This window comes from Habropoda laboriosa, unplaced genomic scaffold (genome assembly GCF_001263275.1).
Source record: "Habropoda laboriosa isolate 0110345459 unplaced genomic scaffold, ASM126327v1 scaffold440, whole genome shotgun sequence".
NCBI lineage: Eukaryota > Metazoa > Arthropoda > Insecta > Hymenoptera > Apidae > Habropoda > Habropoda laboriosa.
Window position 1 is genome coordinate 1,221,545 of NW_017100710.1, and position 25,050 is coordinate 1,246,594.

The window sequence follows — 25,050 nt, forward strand, 5'->3', positions numbered from 1 at the left end:
GAAAAATTTAATACAAACTCTATGATTCTGAAACTATCACTTCTTTTCACGTGTATTAACGTTCATATATTACACTAATTTGACGAAATAATTTCAAAAAGACGCTCGTAAATAATAATATTCATCTGGATTAATACCTATCTAATAAAAACATATATTGCACATATATAAGTCACTTAAATATCTATAATATGTACGAGGTTACTGCGCAATTACGTATTAAAACGAACACTAATTAACCAGTATAATTTTATTTGTACATATGTTTGAGTCATTTAAATTATTTCATAACTATAATCGATATTTCGTCCTACTTGCAAATCAAATGGATAATATCAACAATATTTAAAGAAAAGACCAGGTCATCATATGTCCACGATCGATACTCCTTGTTGTTTTAGATGAACTATAAAGTTAATATAATTGAATATTTTCTAGCAGCGAACGAAGACGAATCATTCTTTCAACGACAGGAACATCATGAAATAGGACATGCACGCTTTAATAGCCTAAAAATTAAAGAACTCGGTTTACCAATGAGTAGCTTCTATTATTAGGTTATCACATAAGTTCGTGTCGAATTTTATAATTTACATCAATATTTCCAACGAACTTTTTTTGATAAAAATGAAAACGTAAGCCCCTTCTCGTTCCACAACTTTTTCCTATTTGTTTTTTTTTGTTTTTTCTTTTTGGTAAGACCATTGTGTCGTCACTATAGAATTTCCTTGGATTTTCATTCAAATATTTTTCGCTTTCGGCACGAACTTATAGGATGACCTAATATTAGAACACAGATACTTCACTAATTTATCATATTATTACATACTATTCCGAAACTCTCGATGTTCATCTCATGCACTCCTCCTGCTGTTAATATACATGGCCGTATGGACCTCATTTGCATCGTGTAAATCAACTTTTGCCCTTTTACCGGTAGTTCGTACCATTTAGAAGCGTAACTGTCGCAACAAATCTATAAGTTTTGGCTACTACTGAAATTAACAAGAGAAAGAAAGTATCAGAAGCTTACATTATATCGGCCAATCCTAAACTATGATCTAACAACATTTGCCCAGGTAAACTAAGGATGAGCAAATGAAATTTCTGAGCTACGACAAACATCGCAAGCCTGATGAGTTCGTCAGGTCGGTCGATGTTCATAATGCACTGGAAAATAAAATCGGCGATGCGTATTTGTCTTTTTTAATCGCTCGTACAAATATAATATTACTGGCAGGTAGAAATACAATTGTCCCTTGGTTTTGCACGGTTTTCAAAACGAGTTTCCTGTCACATTTTCTTTTTTTATGCGAAAAACTACTGTGCAAGTGAAATCTTTCAGTAAAAGGCTTTGCTTTTGCTTCTTTTGTTTTGCAAACGATACGTAAACGCGTGAGAGTAATTTGAACCGATCGAAGAGGTAAAAAGGTGAAAGTGAAATGAAAATTTTTACTGTCTCGCAGAAGTGAAAATTTTCAGTTTGTTCATTTTAACGTTTAAATCGTTTATCATTTCAACTATATCAATTTCCAACGTTTATCGTGTTTATAGATTTGGAGGGGAAATAAATGTCTGCAAGGAATACTGGCACTTTCATCATTTTCAACCGCACCGAAAACGGCACTTACGATTTTATTAGATTCATATACCTACTATTTTAAAAACTTTTCTTCCACAATATTGTTAATGTAACGAACCATCGTTCAATTTTACATTATTAATCTTCCTAGCACAGGATTTTTTATCAGTTTTTCTAAAATTCATTTTAGCAATCTGAGAGAATCAGGGGACAAGTGTACACACTGTAAGAGAAATATTCTCACTGCGGCAGCCGTCACGCTGATGATGAACACGCTTAATCCTACTTGAATCAGGTACATATGTTGGCTACTTCTTTCCAGAATCTGGCAGTATCTTGAAACGTAATAATAAAATGAGTTAATTGATGTCAGATGATCCATACTGTTCTCAGATAACACACGACGTCTTAGAGATGTCCAATTTACGTCCATTTTTGATCTGAACGTTTTACGACATGATCTGGACGTCTTTCAAGTACGAATCGATACGCCCTAGCAACGTATAAAAATTACGCTTTTAAGACGTTTCTAATGACAGTGCATAGTGTTTCGCAGCGCCACGTTTCAAAGACATCTTAATTTGTAACACTGAACGTTATTTAGACGTCTTTAAGACGTTCACAAGACGTCTGTGTGCTATCCGGGTCCATTGTTACTGTGAAACTTTCGATACAGACTGAAGGGCTTCGTGATGCATTGTCACACATTGTTTGAACTGTTTGTAACCAGCCTCGCTTTTCTTGGTTTCGTCTTTGTTCACGATGTTCATCTCTGTTGTTACTTGAATTCGATGTCTGTACACACACACACACACACATATATATATATGTATAAAGATAATCAGCACACCTTGTCAAAAAATTAATGATGCATTATTTCTTCCGGTTATCATATTTACCCACACACTGCGAACAATCCGCAAAGGTGAAAAATGATAGTAATGTATAACATATCCACGGCGATTATCATCATCCCGCAGGAAATCACGCTGGTGTATAGGTGAAAATTCACGCTATAAAAATGCTCGTACTCGTCTATGAATATGTAACTAACTGGGAGCAAAAGCCTACGGGGTCGGGTCTCGTTTAACGGCGCAACAACATCCAAAACCGGATTTATCAATGGAAAGCTCATATATACTAACAGAACTATCCACAACGAGTCTGAAAAAATTAATTTTTGTCTGACAATTTCGTACAGGGAATAATAATTATTATTGAAGGACTAGTTGACACGTGCTCTACCGCGGTTCTATTGAAAAATTCCCTCCTATCCTTCGTATTATTTTTGTTTACATTCATAATATTATTAGTAGTATATTAATAGTATTATAGTCGGTGGAAGAAATATAGAGAGCTCGTAAAATCGATCAGGCGTCAAAGTAAACATGTTTCAGGTGCTCTAATAGAGGAATTGACAGAAGTATGAGAAGATAAGCACAGAAAGAAACTTCAAATATTAAAAATGCTAATTGGCATTTTTCATTTGTCCGATAGTACATGAAATACCGTTAGCTTTCAGTTGTCACCTTTTTATTGTACGGACCCTAAAACAGAATGCCGTATGTAGTGTAGATCAAGCTGTGCCGCCATTTGATGCTTTAAGCGGTCTCGCTATCTTACTTCCACAGACTATACATGTACAGTATTGCCGCGTTAGCTGGCCAGGATTTCCCTTTTCTAACTGACCGTCGCTATCCCTACTAATTGAGCCGTTTAATACGAAAGTGGTGTAAGTGAAAAAAGTTGATTTCTGAATAATGAGGGACAATGTAAAAGTTCTGTAAAATTCAATAATATGAAAGAATGTTACATCTCTTTTATGTAAGCCATTGTACAGTTATGCCTTAAGATAATAATTCCATTTTGCCCCAAAAATCAAGATATATGTATAATCATTTTATTTAATATTCTTTTGACTTACACCATTTTCGCGCGCAAAACAGCTTTCGAAATGTGGTGTTAAGTCAAATAGGCAAAAAATTGACTTACGCCACTTTTGCATTAAACGGCTCAGTTCTTGGAACTGGCTTCGTAGAGTGGACCTTCAGGGTTAGGGTATGTGTCCATTTGGGAGTAAAATTATCGCGAGTTAAAATTATCGAGAGTCAAATTTATGAATGTCCACGGTATTAAGGGTGCAGATGGAGAGCTCGGAGAACTCGAGAGAAGCTATCGTGAAAATCTCTCAGATGGACAGGTACCCTTAACTATCCTAAACTAAACAAAGACTTTTCGTATCAGGTATATGTATATCTGTATCCCACGCGCATTCAATGGAGAAGAAACATACTAATAGAGATTTCCTGAAATACTACCACCCTTGATTGTTGACCATATGTGGTCCCGAGCCGCGGTCAATTAATGCGATAATAGTGTACTATGCAGAGATGAGAAGTTGGCTAACGCAAGAAATATGGTTCTGATTGGGTCATATCCCCATAGGTCCATCTTCTCTAACACAATCGTAGAAATGGGGCACACGTATAGTCATTATAGGCCAACATGATAGCACCGACGGGAATAAAATTTCGTGACGGAAGAGTCATGTGGTGCGGAGAATTCTCGCGTCACACATATGTGACGCTGGTAGGGAACTTGTTAAGTATCGTAAGAAAATCGCTTACCTTTGTACAGTTCTCTAAGTCTCATCCCTTTACTGGTGTATTTCTTCAGTATCTCTATTTCGTCCTTTGCTTCCAACAGTTTCCATCTTCGTACCATGAGATCGAATAATTTTCGAAACTACTAATACGTTCGATCATTACGATTTTTTCACAAACGAAGATTCCCTTTTCTTTTTTTGCAACAATGTATATACATACGTTCGCTTTGTTGATACGGATGTTCATTACTTTAACGAGGGCGCCAGTCTGGGCGATAATGTTCGGGAGTACCTGCATGACCCCATCGAAATCCTTCTCGCGCTGGGCCACGTAGATCTTTAGAAACTATCGAATCGTATGTCTCGACCGTGTCACAATATTATTATATTCGGTATTTGTTACTTTGCTTTGTTCTTATCAAACCACGTATCAATCTTTTGATCGTACTATTACTTCGTTTGCATTCGTGTTAATTATCGTGAAAAGTGACATAACGTGTTTCTCTTACCATTGGACTCATTACGGACACGCAAAGGAACATTGCAGTGGACTGCAGGGCAATACCAGCTCGTTTATCTTGATACGGATTTATGCCAAGGATGTTCATATAACTTTTCATTGATTTATAGTAGATCATACTGAATACGTTATAGGCTTGCTTGCTCTTCTTCTGAAACACTGAATACATTGCAATTTAACCGTCTGTAGGTAATCTGGGTCTTTGATGATCCAAGTGAAATTTCACTCCCGTATTTCTTCGAAACGAATTTTTATTTCTATTAAAAAAAGTTTCAACATTTGACTTAACGAACAATTGTGTAATGCAGTAGAAACTTTGATAAGTACAGCAGAATTTTTTCAGATTTTTTGAAAGTTTGGAACAGTAAAAAAATCAGACTTGGACACAAACTACTCAGTTTGCCTACAAAGGGTTAAGTGAGAGATTCGAGTGTGTCTTTGAAAGAGGAAGAGTTGCGCATTGTTTCGAACGTTGGAAAATGCTGTACTATGATAATTGAAAAAATTAAAGGTAACTTATCGAAGAATTGTGAAGAGTTATCCTATATGTTGTACGACACATTTAAAAGCGTTCTTCACTTTTTCCTCTTACTATTCATATTTTCAAGTTCTGCAGCGGTTTTTAATGAAACTGATCCGCTGAACGTATGGAAATTGTATTTTACAGAGCTGAGGAGGCGATGATATTAAGTCAATCGACCGAACGTTGCATGCTACAACAGCGGAAATGTACAATTTTGGCCATCAAGTACATACACGGATTCTTTGATTATCGGACAGGTGCTTATTACCACGAAATTGTTTCAATATGGGCACCGTACGACAATTGCGTTGGTAATAAGAAAATGACTGTACTGATATGTACAGCGGTGATTACTAGATGTGCAGTGGATTGTTAAATCATCGATATTTTGAATTATTGAACAAACGTTCGTTTCAATAGGACGTACCTTTGAAAATCTGAGAAATTGTAAATGGTTTTCGAATGATGTATCATTAGAAAGATTTGAACACGTACAAGATTCCATATCGTATGCAAGATTGTTGAATGTAAGTGCTCTTCGGGGAAGTCTTCCTTCCAACTCTCGTTCTCTATAGGAATAATACTGCTTCATGCTTCATGTGTTACTTTTAGATTAATTTTATCCATACTTGTACATTCTAAAATCTTTGTAACAGAAAGTGTTGATATTTGGCAATTTTTGGTCACTTTTGTTAAATTTTTGATAACACTGAAGGTATATTGAATTTTGCAAAAATAGACTTGTGTTGTTTTTATTGCTCTTCAAAGGAGTTACTGGAATAATTAGATTATCCAAACATTCAGATCTCGATAACAGTGAAATTTTAACAAATGTAGAAACTTATAAGAACTAAATTTTGATGAAATTAAATCGCCAAGTGTTTGAATATATTGTGTAACAGTTGTGTGATAGATAGAAAAATAATGTCTGAGTACAAATCTGTAAAAGTTCTTATTTGGTAAAGAAATAATTTTCATTGAATTGAACTTACGAGGACTAACTAATAGGAATAAGGAATCAAAGAAAAGAATTCTTCTTCATCAAGAAGTTCAGTGTAGAAAGGTGATAGATCAGAGAAAATCGAGAATCTATGGAGATCTAAAGAAAGATACAGTGAACGTAGATGAAAATGATGTTAAAATGAAAGGAGAAAAACTTTCATCGGTATTTAGGACCACAATCCGTTCCAAATTACAATTTACGTCAGTTCAAATATTTTCTCGCCTCTGTTTTAAATTTTGTGTGGTGTTTAAAGAATTGATGATGCTCCACTCTGTTATTTTGGCAAGATCCGTAATACCAAATTCCGCGTTAACATGCATGAAACAATATTTAGCGGAAAATGTAGTCCCATTAACTTTATTTGCACGTTCGATAAATTCGTTTGTATTATTCAACAGTAACAATACATATTAACTATTTGCTCTATCATTTGTATTTTCGGTAAGTCCAAATACCGAATATAATATACGAGCTTATGATTAGATATTTTCGACGGGAAGTGGACGATTATTCCCTAAATGACATCAGCATTGTGAAGTACGACATGCACGTTTTGAATGTCTGAAAATGAAATGTTATCGTTAATAAAAGTTAATCCGACAGATGTAGACAGGATATCTGTACAATGTTACGAACGTTTGCAAAGTTCTCCATGTTCATTTCGTACAATCCACCTGCAGTCAAAATACACGGCTTTAGAGCCCTTATTTGCATCATGTAAATTACTCGTTGAAATTTTGCCGATACCTTATACCACGTGGAAGAGTATCTGTAAAGAATATCGGTAAAATATTACTCTCTAGTACATACTTGTTGAGATTATTTGCGTTACTAAACGTACATATCGTTCGTTAGCATGGTACAATGATCCACGAGTGTCTGTCCAGGTAAGCTAATGATGAACAAATGAAATTGCGCACCTCCAAGAACCACAGAATATCTAATAGCTTCGCTCGGTCTATCCAGGGCGAGCATTATCTGGAAAGAAAGGTTACCGCGTTTTAAATTGAATTTTTTACCACGTTCTGCGTTCTCTCACTCGTTAAATTGTTCTTGCCTGCACAGCAGTCACGCTGATGCTCATCATGCTCAATCCAACCTGAAGCAAGTAGCTGTTTCGACTGCTCTCGTTTAGAATATCGTAAAACCTGGAAATGTAACAAAAGCACAAGTTAGTCGGTTTCAATAATCGGGCTAATTATTCATTATACTTTATTATTGTCATTATTTGATCAGTGCAAACTTGATAGCTTTATCGTGCATAGTCACGCATCGTTTGAACTGTTCGTGTGTATGATTTTGAGAAATGTTACTGTTGTCGATTGAGTCCACAAATTCTGTTGCTTTTTTCACTTGGTAGCTGCAAATCAAGCAGATGAATGTATTGAATATTCCAACCGTTTCAGAAAATTATATATAAATGTTCCCTTTGATATCGTTATATTTACCCGCATATAGCGAACATTCCGCTGGCATGGTAAATTATGATCATGTACAATGAATCTACGGTGATAATGGCCATTACAAGAACGATTGTACACCAAAACAATTGAATATACACGTAGAAAAAATAGTCTGCTTGGTCGAAAATTATATAGTTAACTCTGAACAGTTGTTGCCGTGGCCTAGTTTCATTTGATGGAAGGACGATGTCCAGGGCTGGACCAAACAATGGGACCAGCAAGAAAACACACATTGCGAAGAGTAAAGCATCTAAGGAAAATACGATGGAACTTTCGCGTAATATGCGAAATGATAAGTCATTGAACTGAAAATGTTTCTGTCCTTTGTTGTAATATATAGAAGCATACTAATCGGAAATCATGAAAAGATACTCACTTCTGTATAATTGGGCCAATTTACTACCTTTCAAAGTAACCTCTTGAAGCACATGCACCTCGTCGTTCATCCTCAACTGCTCCCACTCTATTGTCACGAGATTATACATTTTTCTAAACTATAATATGACACGTTTTTACGATTGTTGTAAATAAGAGAAAACCATGTTTTCTATAATAAAGAAGGCACGTACATTTTCCCTGTTTAAGTAAACGTTCAACAATTTCACCAGGCTGGTCGCGGCAGCAATAGTATTCGCAAAACTCTCCATCATATCGTCCATATTCTTCTTACGCAATTGCACATACATCTCGATCAACTGTTGAACCCCAGTTTCCAGTTTGGGTTTAACAACATTACCTGATTATTGGCTTTGATGCGCGGTATTCGATAGACTCAGATTAAGTATTTGCTTTACCTGATTACAGGATGCGTGCATATTCAATGTCAACACGTTAACAGCGCTAACTTTATTGTACATTGTTACTTTTACTGTTCAAAATTATTTATTCGATCCACTTGTTGAAAGTGTTTCAAGGAATTTCGGCGGTACTGTTTTGAAAATTCGCGCGAATAATCGTACAAGAGAAATATGCCGGTCAACGTGTTAATATTTTCTAAAAAAAAGCATTCGATACATCTTACCGATGGAATAGCCATACTTAATAGGGTGAACGTCATTAGAAGAACAATAACACTCTTGGTTGTTTCCGTTTGATACGGATGTTGTCCCAAAAATAGCAATAATTTTTCAAGCGGTTGGTAATCCGGTATGTCAAATATTTCGTAATTTTGTCTTTTGTTTGTCTGAAATGCTGAGTGGCCCTATGCTTAGATAAGAATTTGTCAAGAGAACGTGTATGTATAATTAGTGCAATCTCTTACTAGCCATATTTACAGGTTCTTGGTATAGCGACGTTTCAAATTATACAGCATATGTAACAACAAACGTTTCAACAAGACTGTTCTGCCGCTAGTATAATAGTTGTGCTTTATAAAAGCAGGGGAGAAGTGACGTTGAAACGATCGAGCGAAATGTAGGTACACCTGGCACATAACACATAAATGTCAATTTGAAATTTCTTTGATTCGGACAGGTGTGTATTATGACGTCGTTTTTAAACAATGACTATGTAGGACAGCTGCGGTGTAGATAAGAATTAGACGGTACAGAGATTTCTGGGTTGTTAACGAATTGTGCAGTGTATTGAAAATCCATGGATATTTTGAATTATTGAACATGCATGCTTTTCAATCCGACATGCTGTTGGAAGATATGAGGGTGTGATAAAGGGTTTACAAACGACTGGTAAATTATAATAGAATCCTCAGAACATTTAAATATTGAATGTGCTGATTTCGATCGTCCGCTAGAAAATGTTACAAATCACAAAAGGCTTCTCGTTTGTCGAGTCATCCGAGTCTCTTGAATTTTTTAAACAATCCATGTCTCAACACGCAGGATTGTTAAATAGTCATAAGCGAAAGCGCTTTATTGAAGTCTTTCTTTCAAGTCTTGTTCTCTATTGAAACAATAGTGGTTTTTGCTTCAAGTTTTTATGGAAACATCGACGAGTTCGAATTGTAAGTCCGATAAACGATCTTGGTAGAATTCGTATTCTTTCTCGATTAATTTTACGCGTGTTGGAATCCGGGTTGCAAACGCGTTTACCAATTTGTGCTTAATCAAATTATTTTATTTCGGATGTTTCGAAATACAACTCCGAATACAACTGCTGCTTTGTTGCTTGAAGAAATACACGCCTTACTTGATCCTTGGATCGGAAAGAACAGACTAACTGGTGTACGAATGAACGAGGAAAAAGCCCTTTCCGCAATTTCGAGGAGTCTTTTATATTACCATTGTGTGGTGAAGAGAGAGTTTCTGTGTTCTTTACTCACAAAATGAATAATCGTCGGTAAGCCTAGGAATTCTACAAAAACAAGTGTGACTAATTTATTTTTCGGTGGTGTTAGCTCGGTTGCGCTTATCAGTGGGTGTGTCGGTTGGTTAGTCATCCAACACGCGTACACATTCTAACAAGGGAACATCCCGAAGTAATAATCAATAATTTTGATGAAACTTTGATTTAGGGGTGTAATGGTTTTAAAAGACATATTCTACACGTATTTTTTTGTATGAGTAATCGTCCACAGTGAAGAGGTGAAAATCGCCCACAGAGATGAAGGTAGTAAGTACGTTTAGTTTAATATCTGAAAAACTGTTAGAGATAGAGAAACATTAAGGGAATAATGTAATTTGAGGAATTTTGTATTTTTGAACAAAAAATTTGAAAAATAAAAAAGAATAAATAATTATGACCAAATACGTTTATTACCCTCATCTTTGAGGGTGATTTTTACTTCTTCAATGTGGACGATTGCCGATACAAAAGAAAAACCTGTGTCAAATATTTTTTTGGATACTACCATATACCAAAGTTTCATCAATATCAGTGATTATCACTTCGGAATAGTTTCTTGTAAGATCTTAATAATAGGAACTGTTGAATAAATTGTTTCAAGACTTTTCATTTCTTGGCAAAACTGAATGTTATGAAAAAGAAATTTATATCTTATTTATTGTTTTTCAAAAGAATTACTGGAACGCTGAAAGTATTCTTAGAGGAATGTGTAATTAATGAAATTAGAAGTTCATATCTCGTAAGAAAATCATTTTCTTTGAATGGTGTTTATAATAAGTTATTATATAAATAAAAATGATTTATCGTGCTCTTTAATTAAGATTCGAAATTACAGCTTACGTCATTTCAAATATTTTTTCATCTCTGTTTCAGATTTTTTGTGGCGTTCAAAAAATTCAAGATGTTCGACTGCGTTAGTTTGGAAAGATCTGTAACACCACTTCCGTGTTACAGCAATTACAAGTATTATACATTGCATACAATTACAATTATAAATACATAAATAACACCCAGTGAAAAATGTTGTTCCTCTATCTTTATTTGCACGTTCGATAAATTCGTTTGTACTATTCAACAATAACAATACGCACTGGCTATTTGTCCTATTTTGAGTAAATCCAGGTACGGAATATAATGTACAGGGTGTATCGAGTTATAATTCGATTGTTATTGGAGATAGAAAAAATTGTAGCAGTAAGTTTTGCATGGTTTAACACGCTGTATTATCCTGCAATTATACGGAAGTGCATCAGTGCAATTGCACTCGCTTTTTAAATGGTACTCTATCATCTTTTTCTATGAATCGATTCCTCGTGCTGTTCTGAATAAAAAAGTATTAGGGTACAATCGTGGAAATCCCACTACTTTTCGAAATACTTACCTCTTCCTTCCAGCATCCACAGTAAATGTTCAAATGTTCCACCATTGCATTCTAAACATTTTCATACACTTTTCATCATATTGTTTAGCTGTTCCTCTACAATTTGTTCCTATCTTCAATAACAACCGAGTTATAACTCAGTGCAGTTACTAGACACACCCTGTATACAGCTAGATATTTTCGACCGGAAGTGGACGATTATTCTCTAAGTGACATCAGCATTGTGAAGTATGACATGCACGTTTTGAATGTCTGAAAATGAAACGTTATCGTTAATAAAAGTTAATCCGACAGATGTAGATAGAATATCTGTACAATGTAACGAACGTTTGCAAAGTTCTCCATGTTCATTTCATACAATCCACCTGCAGTCAAAACACACGGCTTTAGAGCCCTTATTTGCATCGTGTAAATTACTCGCTGAAATTTTGCCGGTACTTTATACCACGTGGAAGAGTATCTGTAAAGAATATCGATAAAATAATTCGAGCACGTAAAATGTTTGGGATCATTGACGTTATTAAACGTACATATCCTTCGATAGTTTCGTACAATGATCCACGAGTGTCTGTCCAGGTAAGCTAATGATGAACAAATGAAATTGCTCCGCTACAAGGAACACAGCACATCTAAGAGCTTCTGCCGGCCTGTCCAGTGTGAGGACTGTCTGGAAGGAAAAGTTATCGAGTTATTAAATTAAATTTTTTCCAAAATGTTGCTTTATTTCACTGGTTAAATCGTTTTTGCCTGGACAGCGGTCACGCTAATGCCCATCATGTTCAATCCAACCTGAATCAAGTAGCTATTTCGACTGCTCTCGTTTAGAATATCGTAAAACCTGGAAATGTAACAAAAGCACAAGTTAGTCGGTTTCAATAATCGGGCTAATTATTCATTATACTTTATTATTGTCATTATTTGATCAGTACAAACTCGATAGCTTTATCGTGCGTAGTCACGCATCGTTTGAACTGTTCGTGCGTATGATTCTCAGAAATGTCATTGCCATAGATTGAGTCCTTATATTCTGTTGCTGTTTTCACTTGGTAGCTGCAAATCAAGCAGATGAATGTACTGAATATTCCAACCGTTTCAAAAAATGATGTATAAATGTTTTCCTTGATATCGTTACATTTACCCGCACACGGCGAACATTCCGCTGGCATGGTGAATTATTATCATGTACAACGAGTCTACGGTGATTATGATCATGACAACAACGACTGCACCCCAGGCCAATTGAAAGTACACGCTGAAGAAATAGTCCGCTTCGTCGAAATATAGATAGTTAACTCTGAATCCTTGCTGTCGTGGTCGAGTTTCATTTAACGGAAGGACGACATCCAAGAATGGAAAAACTAATGGGACCAGCAGGAAAACTACCATGAAGGACAGTAATGTATCTGAGAAGAACACGATCGATCCTTCGTGTGATAAACGAAATAACGAGGTACTTGAACGAAAATGTTTCTGCAGTTCGTTACAGCATATGAAAGTATATAAATCGAAATTCTTAAGACGATACCCACTTCTGTAGAATTGCGCGAGTTTACCACCTTGCATGGTAATGTCTTCAAGCACATGCAACTCGTCGTTCATCCTCAACTGCTCCCACTCTCTTGTCACAAGATCATACATTTTTTGAAACTATAATATGACACGTTTTTACGATTGTTGTAAATAAGAGAAAACCATGTTTTCTATAATAAAGAAGGCACGTACATTTTCCCTGTTTAAGTAAACGTTCAACAATTTCACCACGCTGGTCGCGGCTGCGATACCATTCGGCAAACACTCGATCACTGCGTCCATATTCTTCTCACAAAGTTGTACATATATCTCGATAAACTATTGAACCCCAATTTCCAGTTTAGGTTTAACAACATTACCTGATTATTTGCTTTGATACGCGGTATTCGATTGATTCAGATTAAGTACTTGCTTTGCGTGATTACAGAATGCGTGCATATTCAATATCAACACGTTAACGGCGCAAACTTTACCGTACATTGTTACGTTTGCTGTTCAAAATTATTTATTCGATCCACTTGTTGAAAGTGTTTCAAGAAGTTTCGGCGGTGCTGTTTTGAAAATTCGCGCGAATAATCGTACAAGAGAAGTATGCCGGTCAACGTGTTAATATTTTCTAGAAAAAAAAAAAAAAAAAGAACATTCGATACATTTTTCTTACCGTCGGAATAAGAATGCCTAACACACTAAGCACCATTACAAATACAATACTACCCCTGGTTCCATCTCTTTGTGACGGATCTTGTCCTAAAAATTGTAAAAATTTCTGAAGCGGTTGATAATGTTGTATTTGGAATATTTCGTTATTCTGTGTTTTGTTTGTCTGAAATGCTGCGTTATATTAAGCTTAGATTAAAATTTATCGAAAAGACTGTCTATCGTTAAACGAAAATATGTAATTAACTCAATGTAAATATCGTTAGCTGGGAAAAATCCATATTTATGTTAATCATGACACATACTGTTTCTCTTTCTCTTACTAGCCATGTTTCCAGGTTCCTGGAATAGCGACGTTTTAAATAATATGACATATGTGGTAACGAACGTTTCAACGAAACTGTCCTGTCACTAGTATGAAAGTTGTACTTTATAGATTGAGGGAAGAATTGGTGTTGGGCCGATCGAGCGAAATATAGGCAGCCGTGGCACATAACGGCACAGCTACTGTATCATTTCGATAATTAAATATCAATTGGGAATCCTTTGATTCCGGGGACAGCTGTGTATTATAACGTCGTTTTTAAACAATGACGTTGTAGGACAGCTCCGGCGTAGATAAGAAAATTACGGTACGGCGGTTTCTAGAGCGTTTACGTATTGTCCAGTAAATTGAAAATCCATGGATATTTTGAATTATTCAACACCACGTCCCGTTTTAATCAGGTGTTCGTTGGAAGATCTGTGAGCGCGACAAAGGGTTTAATGTGCCTTGGTTTCAATTTGACCGTCCCCTTAGAGATATTAGAGATCACAGAGAATTGCCGAACGTTGTTTAATCAGAACCTTTTGAATTCTTAAACAAAAAATAATGCATGCTTGTTATGCAGGATTGTCGAATAGCTATAGTTGTCTCGACGATTCGGGGCAAGTGTTCTTTAGGGCAGGGATATCGAACTTCCTTCCCCCCGGAGAGCCAGAACTCGTGCGGAGGAAGTCAGCCGGTTCCTCCACTTCTTTTCCTCCAGGAGTTGCACGAGTCCCGCTACATATTTATGGCTCTGGTGTCAGCTACAAACAAGGGACTTGTGTACATGTGTATATGTAGTAGTGACTAGTTTGTTGATGGTGTGGCTCGTGCGACACCCGGAGGAGATGTTCATTAGAATGAATTAGGTATGGAGGGGGCAGTTCCCCAACGGTTCTGTGGAGCAGGCAAAGAGGAGAAGGACTTGGGTCGCGAGCTGTCAGTTCGACACTCTTGCTTTAGGGAATTCTTATTCGTAAGTCTCGTGTTCTACTGAAATAACGTTTCATTGTTCTACCTGTTTTTGGAAACATTGACGAGTGTAGATTCTGATAAGGTTACATTTATTTTTTGACTCATTTTAAACGTGTATTCTACATCCATTACCTCTTAGCTACTGAACGCCACTGTAGTAGCTTTCGCGTAGGTTATCTTTTCGAACAGTATGCCCCTATAGTGGCTTTCGCTTATGTCATCTTTTTGAACGGTTTGCCACTATAGTGGTTTTCGCGTGTGTCATCTTTTTGAACGGTATTATTAACGTATACGTGTTCATATTATTTTATTATGTTTTTTTTTTTCAAACTCTTTACATGAAAATGTGTAAATAAATTATAATTTATTCATCTGTAACTCTATTCTAATGTAATTTCACAGTGGAACTACATTATTTACGCGCATTCCGCGTCAAACCGAGCCGTACAGAGATACAGCGCCGTGGAAAGTCCAGCCGTAGCTAAGAGGTTAGGCAACAAGATTAAGGAAAAAGGTGTAGCATAATATATAAAATGTTCAAACTTAACAACATGTTAAAAATATATAGATTCGTTTAGAATACGATAGTCAATTTACTATGTATATTCGCTCTGTTTTGAAGTTCTGGGGTAAGTGCCGCATTGTTTTTCACAGTTGGATGATTCCACGCTAAATCGATCGCTTTTTAACGTCGACGTCAGGGATTTTGTTCCAAATGAAATATAATGTAGCACACGTGAAATTAGAGGGTGGTTATTTGGAATTTGTTTAAAAAATATGAACCATTTTTATGAAAACATGCTGTGCCTATTAATTTTTATCTCGGAAACTATTGGTCAAATTAAGCTCACTTTTCTTTTGTTTTAATCCAGAAGGATGGCCCTATTGTAATAATATTTTTGTTATTTGAACAATTGATTTTACAATACTGAAAATTATAAACAAATTCAAGACGGTTCTATTAGTAACTTCTCTATACACAGTTTCAATGTATAATACCGAAATTTTTTTATCAATATCTCGGAAACTAATGATTGGCTGAAGCTAATATTTTATATTTGGTGTCCACTCCCTCCTCCTCCCCAACCCCACCAAAATTTCGCGTCGTTCGACCACCCGGGCCTTTCGGAACTTTATACATATTTCCTGTTGATATTGACTTTGGACCATATTGAAGGTAAGTACATGGGGTACGAACGGTACAGGCAACCGACCGTAAACACCTAATAGCAGAGCGCGCGGCTGGCTTATCCAAAACGGGGGTACACCAGTTCTTTTCCACCTCCTTCTGACGCTAATTTTAAACTTTCCATCCTACGAAAGGGCTCGTTCTGTAGATAGAATTTCAAGAAATGTGACCATATTTTCTTTTTTTAATTCGAACACCTCTAGCCCATCAAAGAGTAATTTACAAAATAAGAATTTGCTTATAATTTTCAGCATTATAAAATCAATTCTTCAAATAACACAAATATTATTACAACAGGGCTAACCTTCTAGATTAAAAGAAAGAAAAAGTTTCCGAGATAAAAATTGATAAGCACAGCACGTTTTCATAAAAATCGTCTATATTTTTTAAGCAAATTTGAAACCAGCTAAATGATAACTTAACCACCCCCTAATTTCACGTGTACTACATTATATTTCATTTGGAACAAAATCCATGGTGTAGACGTTAAAAAGTGATCAATTTGACGTGAAATCATCCTTATAAAAAATTGGAGTAAAGGAGCTGAAAGGAGCTGACGATAAGAAACATTATATCCAGCATCAGTCCAGTTATATTTTCGGTTAATCCATGAACAACGGTCAACATAATCAGGTTTCAGTATTGTTCGTGAACGATTATTCCCTGAGCGATAACAACATCGTGCAGTATGATATGCACGTTTTGAAAGTCTTGAAATTAAAACACAGCGATGATCGATGATTCTATAGTTCCAATGTACCAATTTCATATTAATTTTACATACACGGTATAATATACACGGTTTGCTAGCTCTCTGTTGCATTACTTGAAGTATTTTCTTAGCTTCCATTCCGTTATTGTACCATTTGGAGGAGTATCTATTACGAGAATGAATAAATATCGAATTTGAATTATTGAAATTTGCTCCACACGCTTTCCGACACTATACAATTCTCACGATCGCTATTAAAATGATTAAAAACGAAAATCACAAATCATTGAACAATACATCTTCCATTTTTAATCCAGCATACCTTATACGACTGTATTTTATTTGTTGAACACATTTTGAAAGTCGGTATAAATTTGCATAATAAAAACGTTCATGTCGTTTGACAGCTCCACACAATGATCTATAAGCACCTGTCCAGGTATACTGATGATGAACAGGTGAATTTGCTTAGCCCCCCAGACCGTAGCGTTTCTCAAAGCTACTGTCGGATCGTCTATATTCCCCACTGTCTGGAAAACAAATGAAGTATCATTGTTATTATTATAAATGAAATTATGAAATTTTTTTTGGACCGATTCGAAGCTGAGTTTCTATCATAAAACGATCTATTGGAGTAGAAGTTTTGTTCTAGTGACATTGATAAATAGAAGAACGCGAAGAAAAGTCTGGTGAAAAGATTTTCTGCGGTATCTTAAAAGCAACGTCAATTCTAATTTTGGCACACACTTTGTATTACTGTCCCCTTATCGTCAATCTTATCTATCACAATACATATAATCTTATCTAGCTTTTTAGCTAATGCCTGGTAATATCAACTTCTTCATCTTTATTCCAATGCACATATTTTCATCCTCTATTCTAAATCTTTTTAAAATTCACACACCCGATTCTCAGTGAAAGAGTAACAACAATTTTATCCTAATAATAGCTTTTATATTTGTAGCACGTAAGAGTGTGAAGATTATGTCTACATGAATGATATATTTTGAATTCCTTGCCGTGTCTTAAATTTTGGATCGAAGAATTTGGTCCACCATTCAACAAAATTATTCTTACTTGAACAGCTGACACACTAAGGCCCACTATGTTTAATCCAACTTGAAACAAGTAACTGAGCACACTGCTTTTCTGCAGAACATTGTAACACCTGAAAGCATGACAAAGGAGCGAATCACCTTAATTCAACAAACATTTATTACACCATTACGTTTCATTGTTATTTTATTACTACACACTCAATAGCTTCGTTGTGTGTGTCGACGCATCGTTTGAATTTTTCGTAAATTTCGTCTTCTAAATTCTTTCCCACAATTAAATCATTACTCTGTATCTATTTGTAAATAGTATCTATTTTTGACATACTTTCCATTTCTGTTCTCATTTACGAAACGAAAAATTGTATCTCAAGAACTTTTCTAAACACCTCAATTCTATCAATACTTATTTCTCTATTATCTATTAATAATTATATTTTCTTCGTTTATGTTACAGGTATGTTTGAATATTTACCCAGCCACAGCAAACAGACCGCTGGTATGATGAATAAGAAGGACGTATATCAATTCTGAGCTAAGCACAGATATCCCAAGAGTGATAGTTGTCCAAGACAAGTGAAAATATGTGATCAGAGCTTGTTCATCCCTGTCAATGATCAGGTAATTAACTTTGAATATTTTCTGGCGTGCTCGGGTTTCGTTTAAAGGTTTTAAAATGTCCAGAAGAGGAGGAAAAATCGGAACCACCAGAAAAATGAACAAAACGGAAAATAAAACGACTGAAATGTAATATATGTAATCGATCATTTATTCATTTTTCAATATTTTCCTTAAATTCAGTCTTAATGAAAGAAACAAACGATACTCGCTTCTGTACAATTGTACAAATTTGCTCCCTTGGGCGGTAACTTCTTCCAGCACGCTTAACTCGTTACTGATCCTCAACTCTTCCCATTTTTCCACCACAGAAATGCATAAATTTTTAAACTATAACGTAACATTGTTTCTCTTTCATTTATACTATCGATGTAAATTAATGTGTTTGTTTCTTTTTCTTATTATAATACATTGTACACGTACATACTGTCTGTGTGCATAGACATTAACGAGTTTAATAATGGCGGTTATAGTTGCTGTTATAGATACCAGAACCTCGATCGTTGCGTTTCTGTTCTTCTCGCGCACAGATATGTACGTAAAGTTCGAATATCTATTGGACCACATGTCGTACTGATTACTCATCAGTATTTATTATGTAATTGTTTAGCAATGTCGTTAATATTTAAATACACCAGTTGAAGTGAAAATTTTGGTAACAGGTTCTATTGTTATTTCTCTTACCGCTGGTACCACCATGCTCATCAGAGAACATATGGTCACGATTAGGATAGTGTTGTTTATTTTATTTCCATCCACTCCACAAAACATCGTGTATTTTCTAATGTCTCTGTAATAGAAAATGTTACATACCTCCCTAGGTGCCCTTCCACTTTTCTGCAACACTGAACGTTTTTATGAAAAATACAAAAAAGAAAGATTTAACGTCGCATGCGTTACTACTTTTCGATAGAATTATTGGAACAATGAAAAAATGGAAAACTGTGAAATTTTAATAAATATAAAAATCGATAACAAGTATAATGCCTTCATACAACTAAAGTCTGTCGAGAGTTTCAAAGTTGTTTTTTATAAAGCAAAACTAAAAGGCAACATTAAATTAGTATAATGCAATCATGTAATTTACATAACGATTGTATGACTACTACATCAACGATTGTGAAATAAGTACCTGTCAGTTGGCAGTCAGCTGTGGTAGAAATCGAAACACCATAATTAGCTTGAAATATTTAGTATGACATTTACTATGTAACGTTTGCTGTTCTGTTTAATAATGGATAAAGTTTTTCGAAACAATTGCTTGTCGATGTCCTTTCCATCGTCGAAAGTAGGAATTGAAAACAATTGTAATATCGGGCCCGGATCTTTAAACGGTTACAAAGAATCTTTATTCTAAATAACTTCTACAAGGAACAGATACATATGTACATTTTCTTCGATCACGGTTCTCAAATCAATTCGTCATTTTATCGGTTTTATATTTATTCGAAAATGATTCTGAAATCGAATCTCGTATCGACTTTACAGTAATTGAAATTGCTAGATGAAGATTGCTAGCATTGCGGTTGTAGATTACTACATATAACTTTTACGAAATCGTGGAAATAAATTGTTTTTAAATATAATCGACAAAGGAAATTTTTCTTATATTTTCCGTTTCATAATATCGTTTCTGTTTAACTTTCGACTGATACGAGGCATCAGAATTGTACCGCTTAACGGCTTAACAGGGTCGCTACCACCGACGCAGCATATGCGGTCGAAGACGTAGACTTATTGGCACTAGCGTGCTATTGATTTTTTGGTGACAGTGTTAAGGTACGTGTGCATTTGAGAGTAAAAGTATCGCGAGTTGCTCTCGAGAGTGAAATTTATCAATGTATATAAATACACGGTAGTGAAAGTGCTAACGGAGAGCTGGACACACGATTTGAAAGTACTCTCGAGAGTAACTATCGTAACAAATTCTCAAATGGACATGTACACTTAACACGTTCACTGCCGAACCGCATATGCTGCGTCGGTGGCAGCGAACGTGTTAAACGCAGAGGTGACGTGTGCGTATGCAGAGTGTGCTCAGATTACGAATCGGTGGTACGTAGCGTGTTCTTTTTCGATTATTTAGTGGTGGCGAAAGTGTGAAGAAAACATTCTGAGGGATTCGTCACGTTTAAACTCCCCAGTAAATTGTGTAAAATCTCGATGACCCGATACAGTATCGATAAGAACCGATAGAATAACAGACTGTGGAATCAATATAGTCCAGATCATTTTTCACCTGTAACTGTTATAACGTTATTTCGAAATTAAAGATCGTAATGTTTCTCACGTGTGTAATCGTCTATTCATATCCATGGTGTTACGTTGAAAATAAATATGTACCAGAGGAATGTTAAGAAACATCGTTTCCATGTTCGACCAGTAAATCAAAGAACAAAATATGGTATCAGCATTATATTTTATAATCAATACATTACTAACATCTTTACACATGTAACATCGACAACACCATCTAAGACGCGTACAACACTTTCTTCTTTCTTTGTTTCGAAGATAGTGCAATTAACTGGACACAACTGTTTCGATAATGATTCAGTCTTTGAATGATAAGAGCATCGTAAAGTACGATATGCAGGTTTTGAAAGTCTTTAAAAAAGAAAAGAAAGAACGAATATTAATTAACCACTGATCGTATTATTATAAAGAAGTAATTATGTTAATTTTATATTAACACGTACTGATCCAAAATTCTCAATGTTCATTTCGTATAATCCTCCTGCTACCAATTTGCACGGTTTGCCAGACCTTATTTGTACTATATGAAGTATTTTTTGAATCCACACCGGTGTTTGATACCACATCGAGTTATATCTATTGGTAAAATTAGTAAAAAATATATTGAGTGGAACTGATTGAAAATTATAATGTACAAACTTAGCATACATGTCAATGGTCAACTTTGAACTTTGATCCGTGATGATCTGCCCTGGTACACTAATGACTAACAAGTGGAGTTGCTGAGCTATAAGGAAACAAGCAATTCTGGCAAATTCTTCAGGCCGATCTAGATTTATAAAGGCCTAACAAGAAATGTTAATAATGTAATTAATGTACTTGGTGTATCAACATTTCTTGTTGTTTACGAAACAATTCTTACTAGAACAGACGTCACGCTAATACCGATCATATTAAGTCCGACTTGAAACAAGTAACATGTGCTAGTGATTTCGTTTATGGTATCGAAAGAGCTGAAATCATGTATAAAAATAACGAACCTTAGAAATGTTTGTACTCGTTATTTCTTTTTTTTTTTTAACGACTAAATATTGTAACTGTATTTATCACTAACTTGAGAGCTCTGGCATGCATCATCAGACATTTTTTAATTTCTTCCATGGAATTTCCATTTATTCCGATAACATTATGTTCTGTTGTTTTTTTAATTTGATAGCTGTAATTTTGATAAATATTTCATCGAACGAAAGTTTTTTTCACTTATACGAAAGCAGGATAGAACAAAAATTATAATCGGTGGAAAGCAGTCGCAGAAGGAAAATTTCATTCTACTAGTATTTCACAGAAGTAACGTGATAAATGGAAATCTCGTAAAAATAATTCTTTTTTTCGAATTGTATAAATTTATAAATTTCTCGTATTTGCATTAACATACTCACCCGCAAACAGCGAATAAGCCACACGTGTGATGAATGATTACCACATATAACGCGTCTATAGTGATTATAACCATCATGGTCATGAACGAGCACCAGCCAGTGTAGACGTATAATGAATAAAAATTCTTCTCCATGTCGAACAGGTATTGCAATTTTATTACTTCTATCCGAGATCGAGTCTCATTAAGCGGTGAAACAACATCCAATATTGGCGGAATTAATGGAAATAATACGAATATTATCGAGAAATAGAACAAAGTACCTGAAAGAGAGACGAGTATAGTCGATGGAAGAAATATAGGGAGGCGGTAAAGTTGGTCAGGTGACAAAATTTACAATGATTGAGCATATAAACAAGCGAATCGACCGAAACCTGAGAAGATAAGGATCCTAAAGTCAGGACGTATAGTCGGTGGAACCGATACAGTGAGATCGTAAAATCAGTCAGACGTCAAAGTATACGTAATCCAAGCACCAAAACAGCAATTCGAGGGAGATAAAGAACTCGAATTTGTTCTTACATTGCAGTATATTTAAAAAATATGTGTGCACTTTAATCGTTGACAGCTGCAGATAGCTGTCTGTTGCAGCTCTTGATAGCAGCGACCACTACAGCGAAGACGGTTCTGTTAGTAACATCTGTATAGGCAGCATTCAATGTGTAAGTCACGTCTGTATACGCAGTTTCAATGTGTAGTACTGAAAATTTTTTGTTAATATCTCGGAAACTAATGATTGGCTGAAGCTAATATTTAATATGTGGGATTCACCCACCCTCCTCCCCTTTCTCACCAAATTTCGTATCGGTCGGCGACTGGGACCTTTCGGAACTACACCCAAAATTTTAAATATCAACTTACAAATAACTGGGTGTGGCTACATCAATGTGAGTCGCCGCGTAATGCTTTAATTTACGACCTCACTGTATCGCTTCGACCGACTATACGCCTTAGCTTTGATTCAGTTCTAATCGGAAAACGAAAAATATTTCTTCTACCGACTATAATTGACAATTAACGCGATCCACGCACACAGTGGAAGGTAAATGTTTGTACGTGAATGCAAAAGATTGTTGTATTCGGATATTAAAGTATAAAGAAAAAAATTACACTTTTTGTCGTCGTATGAAGAAAGTATCGAAACATTATAGCATGAAATATCTGTATCTCCCTAACGAAAGTTTTGTTTCTGCAAACTATCATAGATCATATGATTTATTATATATAAGTGACGATACCATATTATATGTACATATATGATAAATCATATAGGACGCGAAGAGTATGAAGATATCGCTCGATACAGAAATTTCTCGACAAAATAATATTAAAGTAGTTACTTCTGTATATATTGGTTAATTTACTTCCTCGTTTAGTGATTTCTTCGAGAATCTGCTGCTCGTCGAGACTTAACATATCCCATTCTTTCTTCATGATATCGTACAACTTGTCGAACTGCAACATAGTTTTGTTGTTCGTATTTTTTCTATGAACACGATAAGAATTTCTGGTAATTATTCACAATAGGGGAGGCAGCTTCGATGATCTTGATTTTGACATATGTTGTTAAGACCATTCTCCTGAGCAGCCTCCAAAAAGTTTTAGCCGTAGCTCGTTATTTATTAAAAAATTATTAACGAATAATTGTCGTTATCGCTACAGTGAATTCTGCCTATACGTGACCGCCGCTTATCTACTGTTTCTATAAACACATCGCGGCGGACTGCAACCAATATGTATAAACAATTAATGTAGCTGATGTTCTATTTGGCACTGGTACTACAAATAAGCTACCACTTTGTCGTTTTACACCCCCAAATAACCATTGGCCAGTAATCAATCTTCCTTTATAATATTTTCGCCGTCCGAATTTTGCTCCGTCTATCTCAACAGTAATCCCTGGACCGCCTAGCTGTTAACTATTGTCAGTCAACCATTGATTTAGTAACTATAAAACATGTATGTAATTCATTACGATTATCCTATTTAAAAAAGTATTCCATTCGAAAAAATTGACTTACAAACTCGTTTTAGATTTATCAACAATACTGGCTTCGCGGCAAAAATTGAAATATGCTCTTCACTTTCCAATAGTTTTTGTCGTAGGGAGTTTACCATTAAAAAATAACAAATAATGCGACATACTTTAATTTAAATTAAATTTAAATGTCCTTTATTAAGGACAAATGTTCCTATTAATGCAGTTAATTTAAAATTGCACGTCTTTCTTTATCTTTTGTATCCGCGTACTTGTACATAATATGTTTTAGTACAATGCATTAAAATTGTCTGGTTTCAATTGAATCTCTTCGCTGCATCGTGTACAAGTAATGTGGGTCCGGAGCACTTTTTTTGCATTTAAGTAATTTAATTTAATTTAATTTAATTTAATTTAATTTAATTTAATACAACTCTCTCCGTAGCTTTTTTCTAACTAACTCTCATCGAAACTGATCTTCACCGTCACTCTTTTCTTTTCCCACACATTTGTATTTACGCTACGCATAAGCTGCCGCGAACGCACAATTACAGGCAGAATTCGCTGTAGTGGTAACGACAGTTACTCGTTAATAACTTTTTCACGAATAACGAGCGACGGCTACAACTTTTTGGAGGTTGCTCAGGAGAATGCACTTAACAACATATGTCAAAATCAAGGTAATCGAAGCTGTCTCCCCTATTGTGAATAATTACAGAATTTCTGTAAATGTTCAAAGGTAAATACCTTTCCTTTATTGATGATATGATTCAGCAATTTTATTACACAAACCAATTCGGTGACTATTACAGGTACGGTTTCCATCGTTGCATCGATGTCCTTTACAATTATCGCTTCGAACATTTGTATAACCTATCGAATAGAAAATTATGATTATATCGTTGAATTGCTTTTATTATATTTCATATCGTTTTAAAAATCTCGTATATTAACAAACGTAGAGATTCTCAAAGTTTCATTTACCTGTAAAATTATGAGACTCGTATAGGTGCATAC

The 25,050-nt window shown here is 35.3% G+C and overlaps 3 protein-coding genes across 3 annotated transcripts; all 3 read right to left on the bottom strand.

Moving 5' to 3' along the window:
• Positions 1-805: 805 nt before the first annotated feature.
• On the bottom strand, positions 806-4,825 carry LOC108576980. The gene is made up of 8 exons (XM_017940057.1): positions 4,697-4,825; positions 4,408-4,533; positions 4,210-4,327; positions 2,482-2,746; positions 2,240-2,377; positions 1,827-1,917; positions 1,034-1,170; positions 806-962 (listed from the first exon to the last, which is right to left on the bottom strand). The coding sequence occupies exons 1-8, from the start codon at positions 4,823-4,825 to the stop codon at positions 806-808; spliced, it is 1,161 nt and encodes a 386-aa protein (XP_017795546.1).
• Positions 4,826-6,740: 1,915 nt separating this feature from the next.
• LOC108576981 (odorant receptor 9a-like) lies at positions 6,741-8,825 on the bottom strand. Its single transcript, XM_017940058.1, has 9 exons — positions 8,718-8,825; positions 8,266-8,391; positions 8,073-8,190; positions 7,682-7,946; positions 7,477-7,593; positions 7,291-7,381; positions 7,075-7,211; positions 6,870-7,002; positions 6,741-6,794 (listed from the first exon to the last, which is right to left on the bottom strand). The coding sequence occupies exons 1-9, from the start codon at positions 8,730-8,732 to the stop codon at positions 6,741-6,743; spliced, it is 1,056 nt and encodes a 351-aa protein (XP_017795547.1). The 5' UTR covers positions 8,733-8,825.
• A 2,751-nt stretch (positions 8,826-11,576) lies between these two features.
• On the bottom strand, positions 11,577-25,031 carry LOC108576982. The gene is made up of 22 exons (XM_017940059.1): positions 25,018-25,031; positions 24,781-24,906; positions 23,396-23,510; positions 22,057-22,318; positions 21,732-21,833; positions 21,540-21,630; positions 21,326-21,462; positions 21,121-21,253; positions 20,864-20,979; positions 18,279-18,410; positions 17,826-17,916; positions 17,138-17,278; positions 13,871-13,970; positions 13,570-13,655; positions 13,101-13,226; positions 12,908-13,025; positions 12,517-12,781; positions 12,312-12,428; positions 12,126-12,216; positions 11,909-12,045; positions 11,706-11,838; positions 11,577-11,630 (listed from the first exon to the last, which is right to left on the bottom strand). Exons 2-22 carry the CDS (start codon positions 24,895-24,897, stop codon positions 11,577-11,579), a joined length of 2,664 nt encoding a protein of 887 aa, XP_017795548.1. The 5' UTR covers positions 24,898-24,906; positions 25,018-25,031.
• Between the last annotated feature and the right edge of the window lie 19 nt (positions 25,032-25,050).

What these genes read in the sequence shown, in the direction of transcription:
- LOC108576981 (XM_017940058.1), bottom strand. An exon ending in ATTGGCCCAATTATACAGAA is followed by an intron (nt 7,947 to 8,072) that starts GTGAGTATCTTT and finishes TATTTTCCTTAG; the next exon opens with ATGCTTTACTCTTCGCAATG. An exon ending in ATGCACGATAAAGCTATCAA is followed by an intron (nt 7,382 to 7,476) that starts GTTTGCACTGAT and finishes TTACATTTCCAG; the next exon opens with GTTTTACGATATTCTAAACG.
- LOC108576982 (XM_017940059.1), bottom strand. Translation starts at nt 24,897, where the DNA reads ATGTTCGAAGCGATAATTGTAAAGGACATCGATGCAACGATGGAAACC. An exon ending in ATTAACCAATATATACAGAA is followed by an intron (nt 22,319 to 23,395) that starts GTAACTACTTTA and finishes TCTCTCTTTCAG; the next exon opens with GTACTTTGTTCTATTTCTCG. An exon ending in ACGCACGATAAAGCTATCGA is followed by an intron (nt 12,217 to 12,311) that starts GTTTGTACTGAT and finishes TTACATTTCCAG; the next exon opens with GTTTTACGATATTCTAAACG.
- LOC108576980 (XM_017940057.1), bottom strand. Translation starts at nt 4,825, where the DNA reads ATGATCTACTATAAATCAATGAAAAGTTATATGAACATCCTTGGCATA. An exon ending in ACTTAGAGAACTGTACAAAG is followed by an intron (nt 2,747 to 4,209) that starts GTAAGCGATTTT and finishes TAATTTTTTCAG; the next exon opens with ACTCGTTGTGGATAGTTCTG. An exon ending in GGATTGTTCGCAGTGTGTGG is followed by an intron (nt 2,378 to 2,481) that starts GTAAATATGATA and finishes GTGTGTGTACAG; the next exon opens with ACATCGAATTCAAGTAACAA.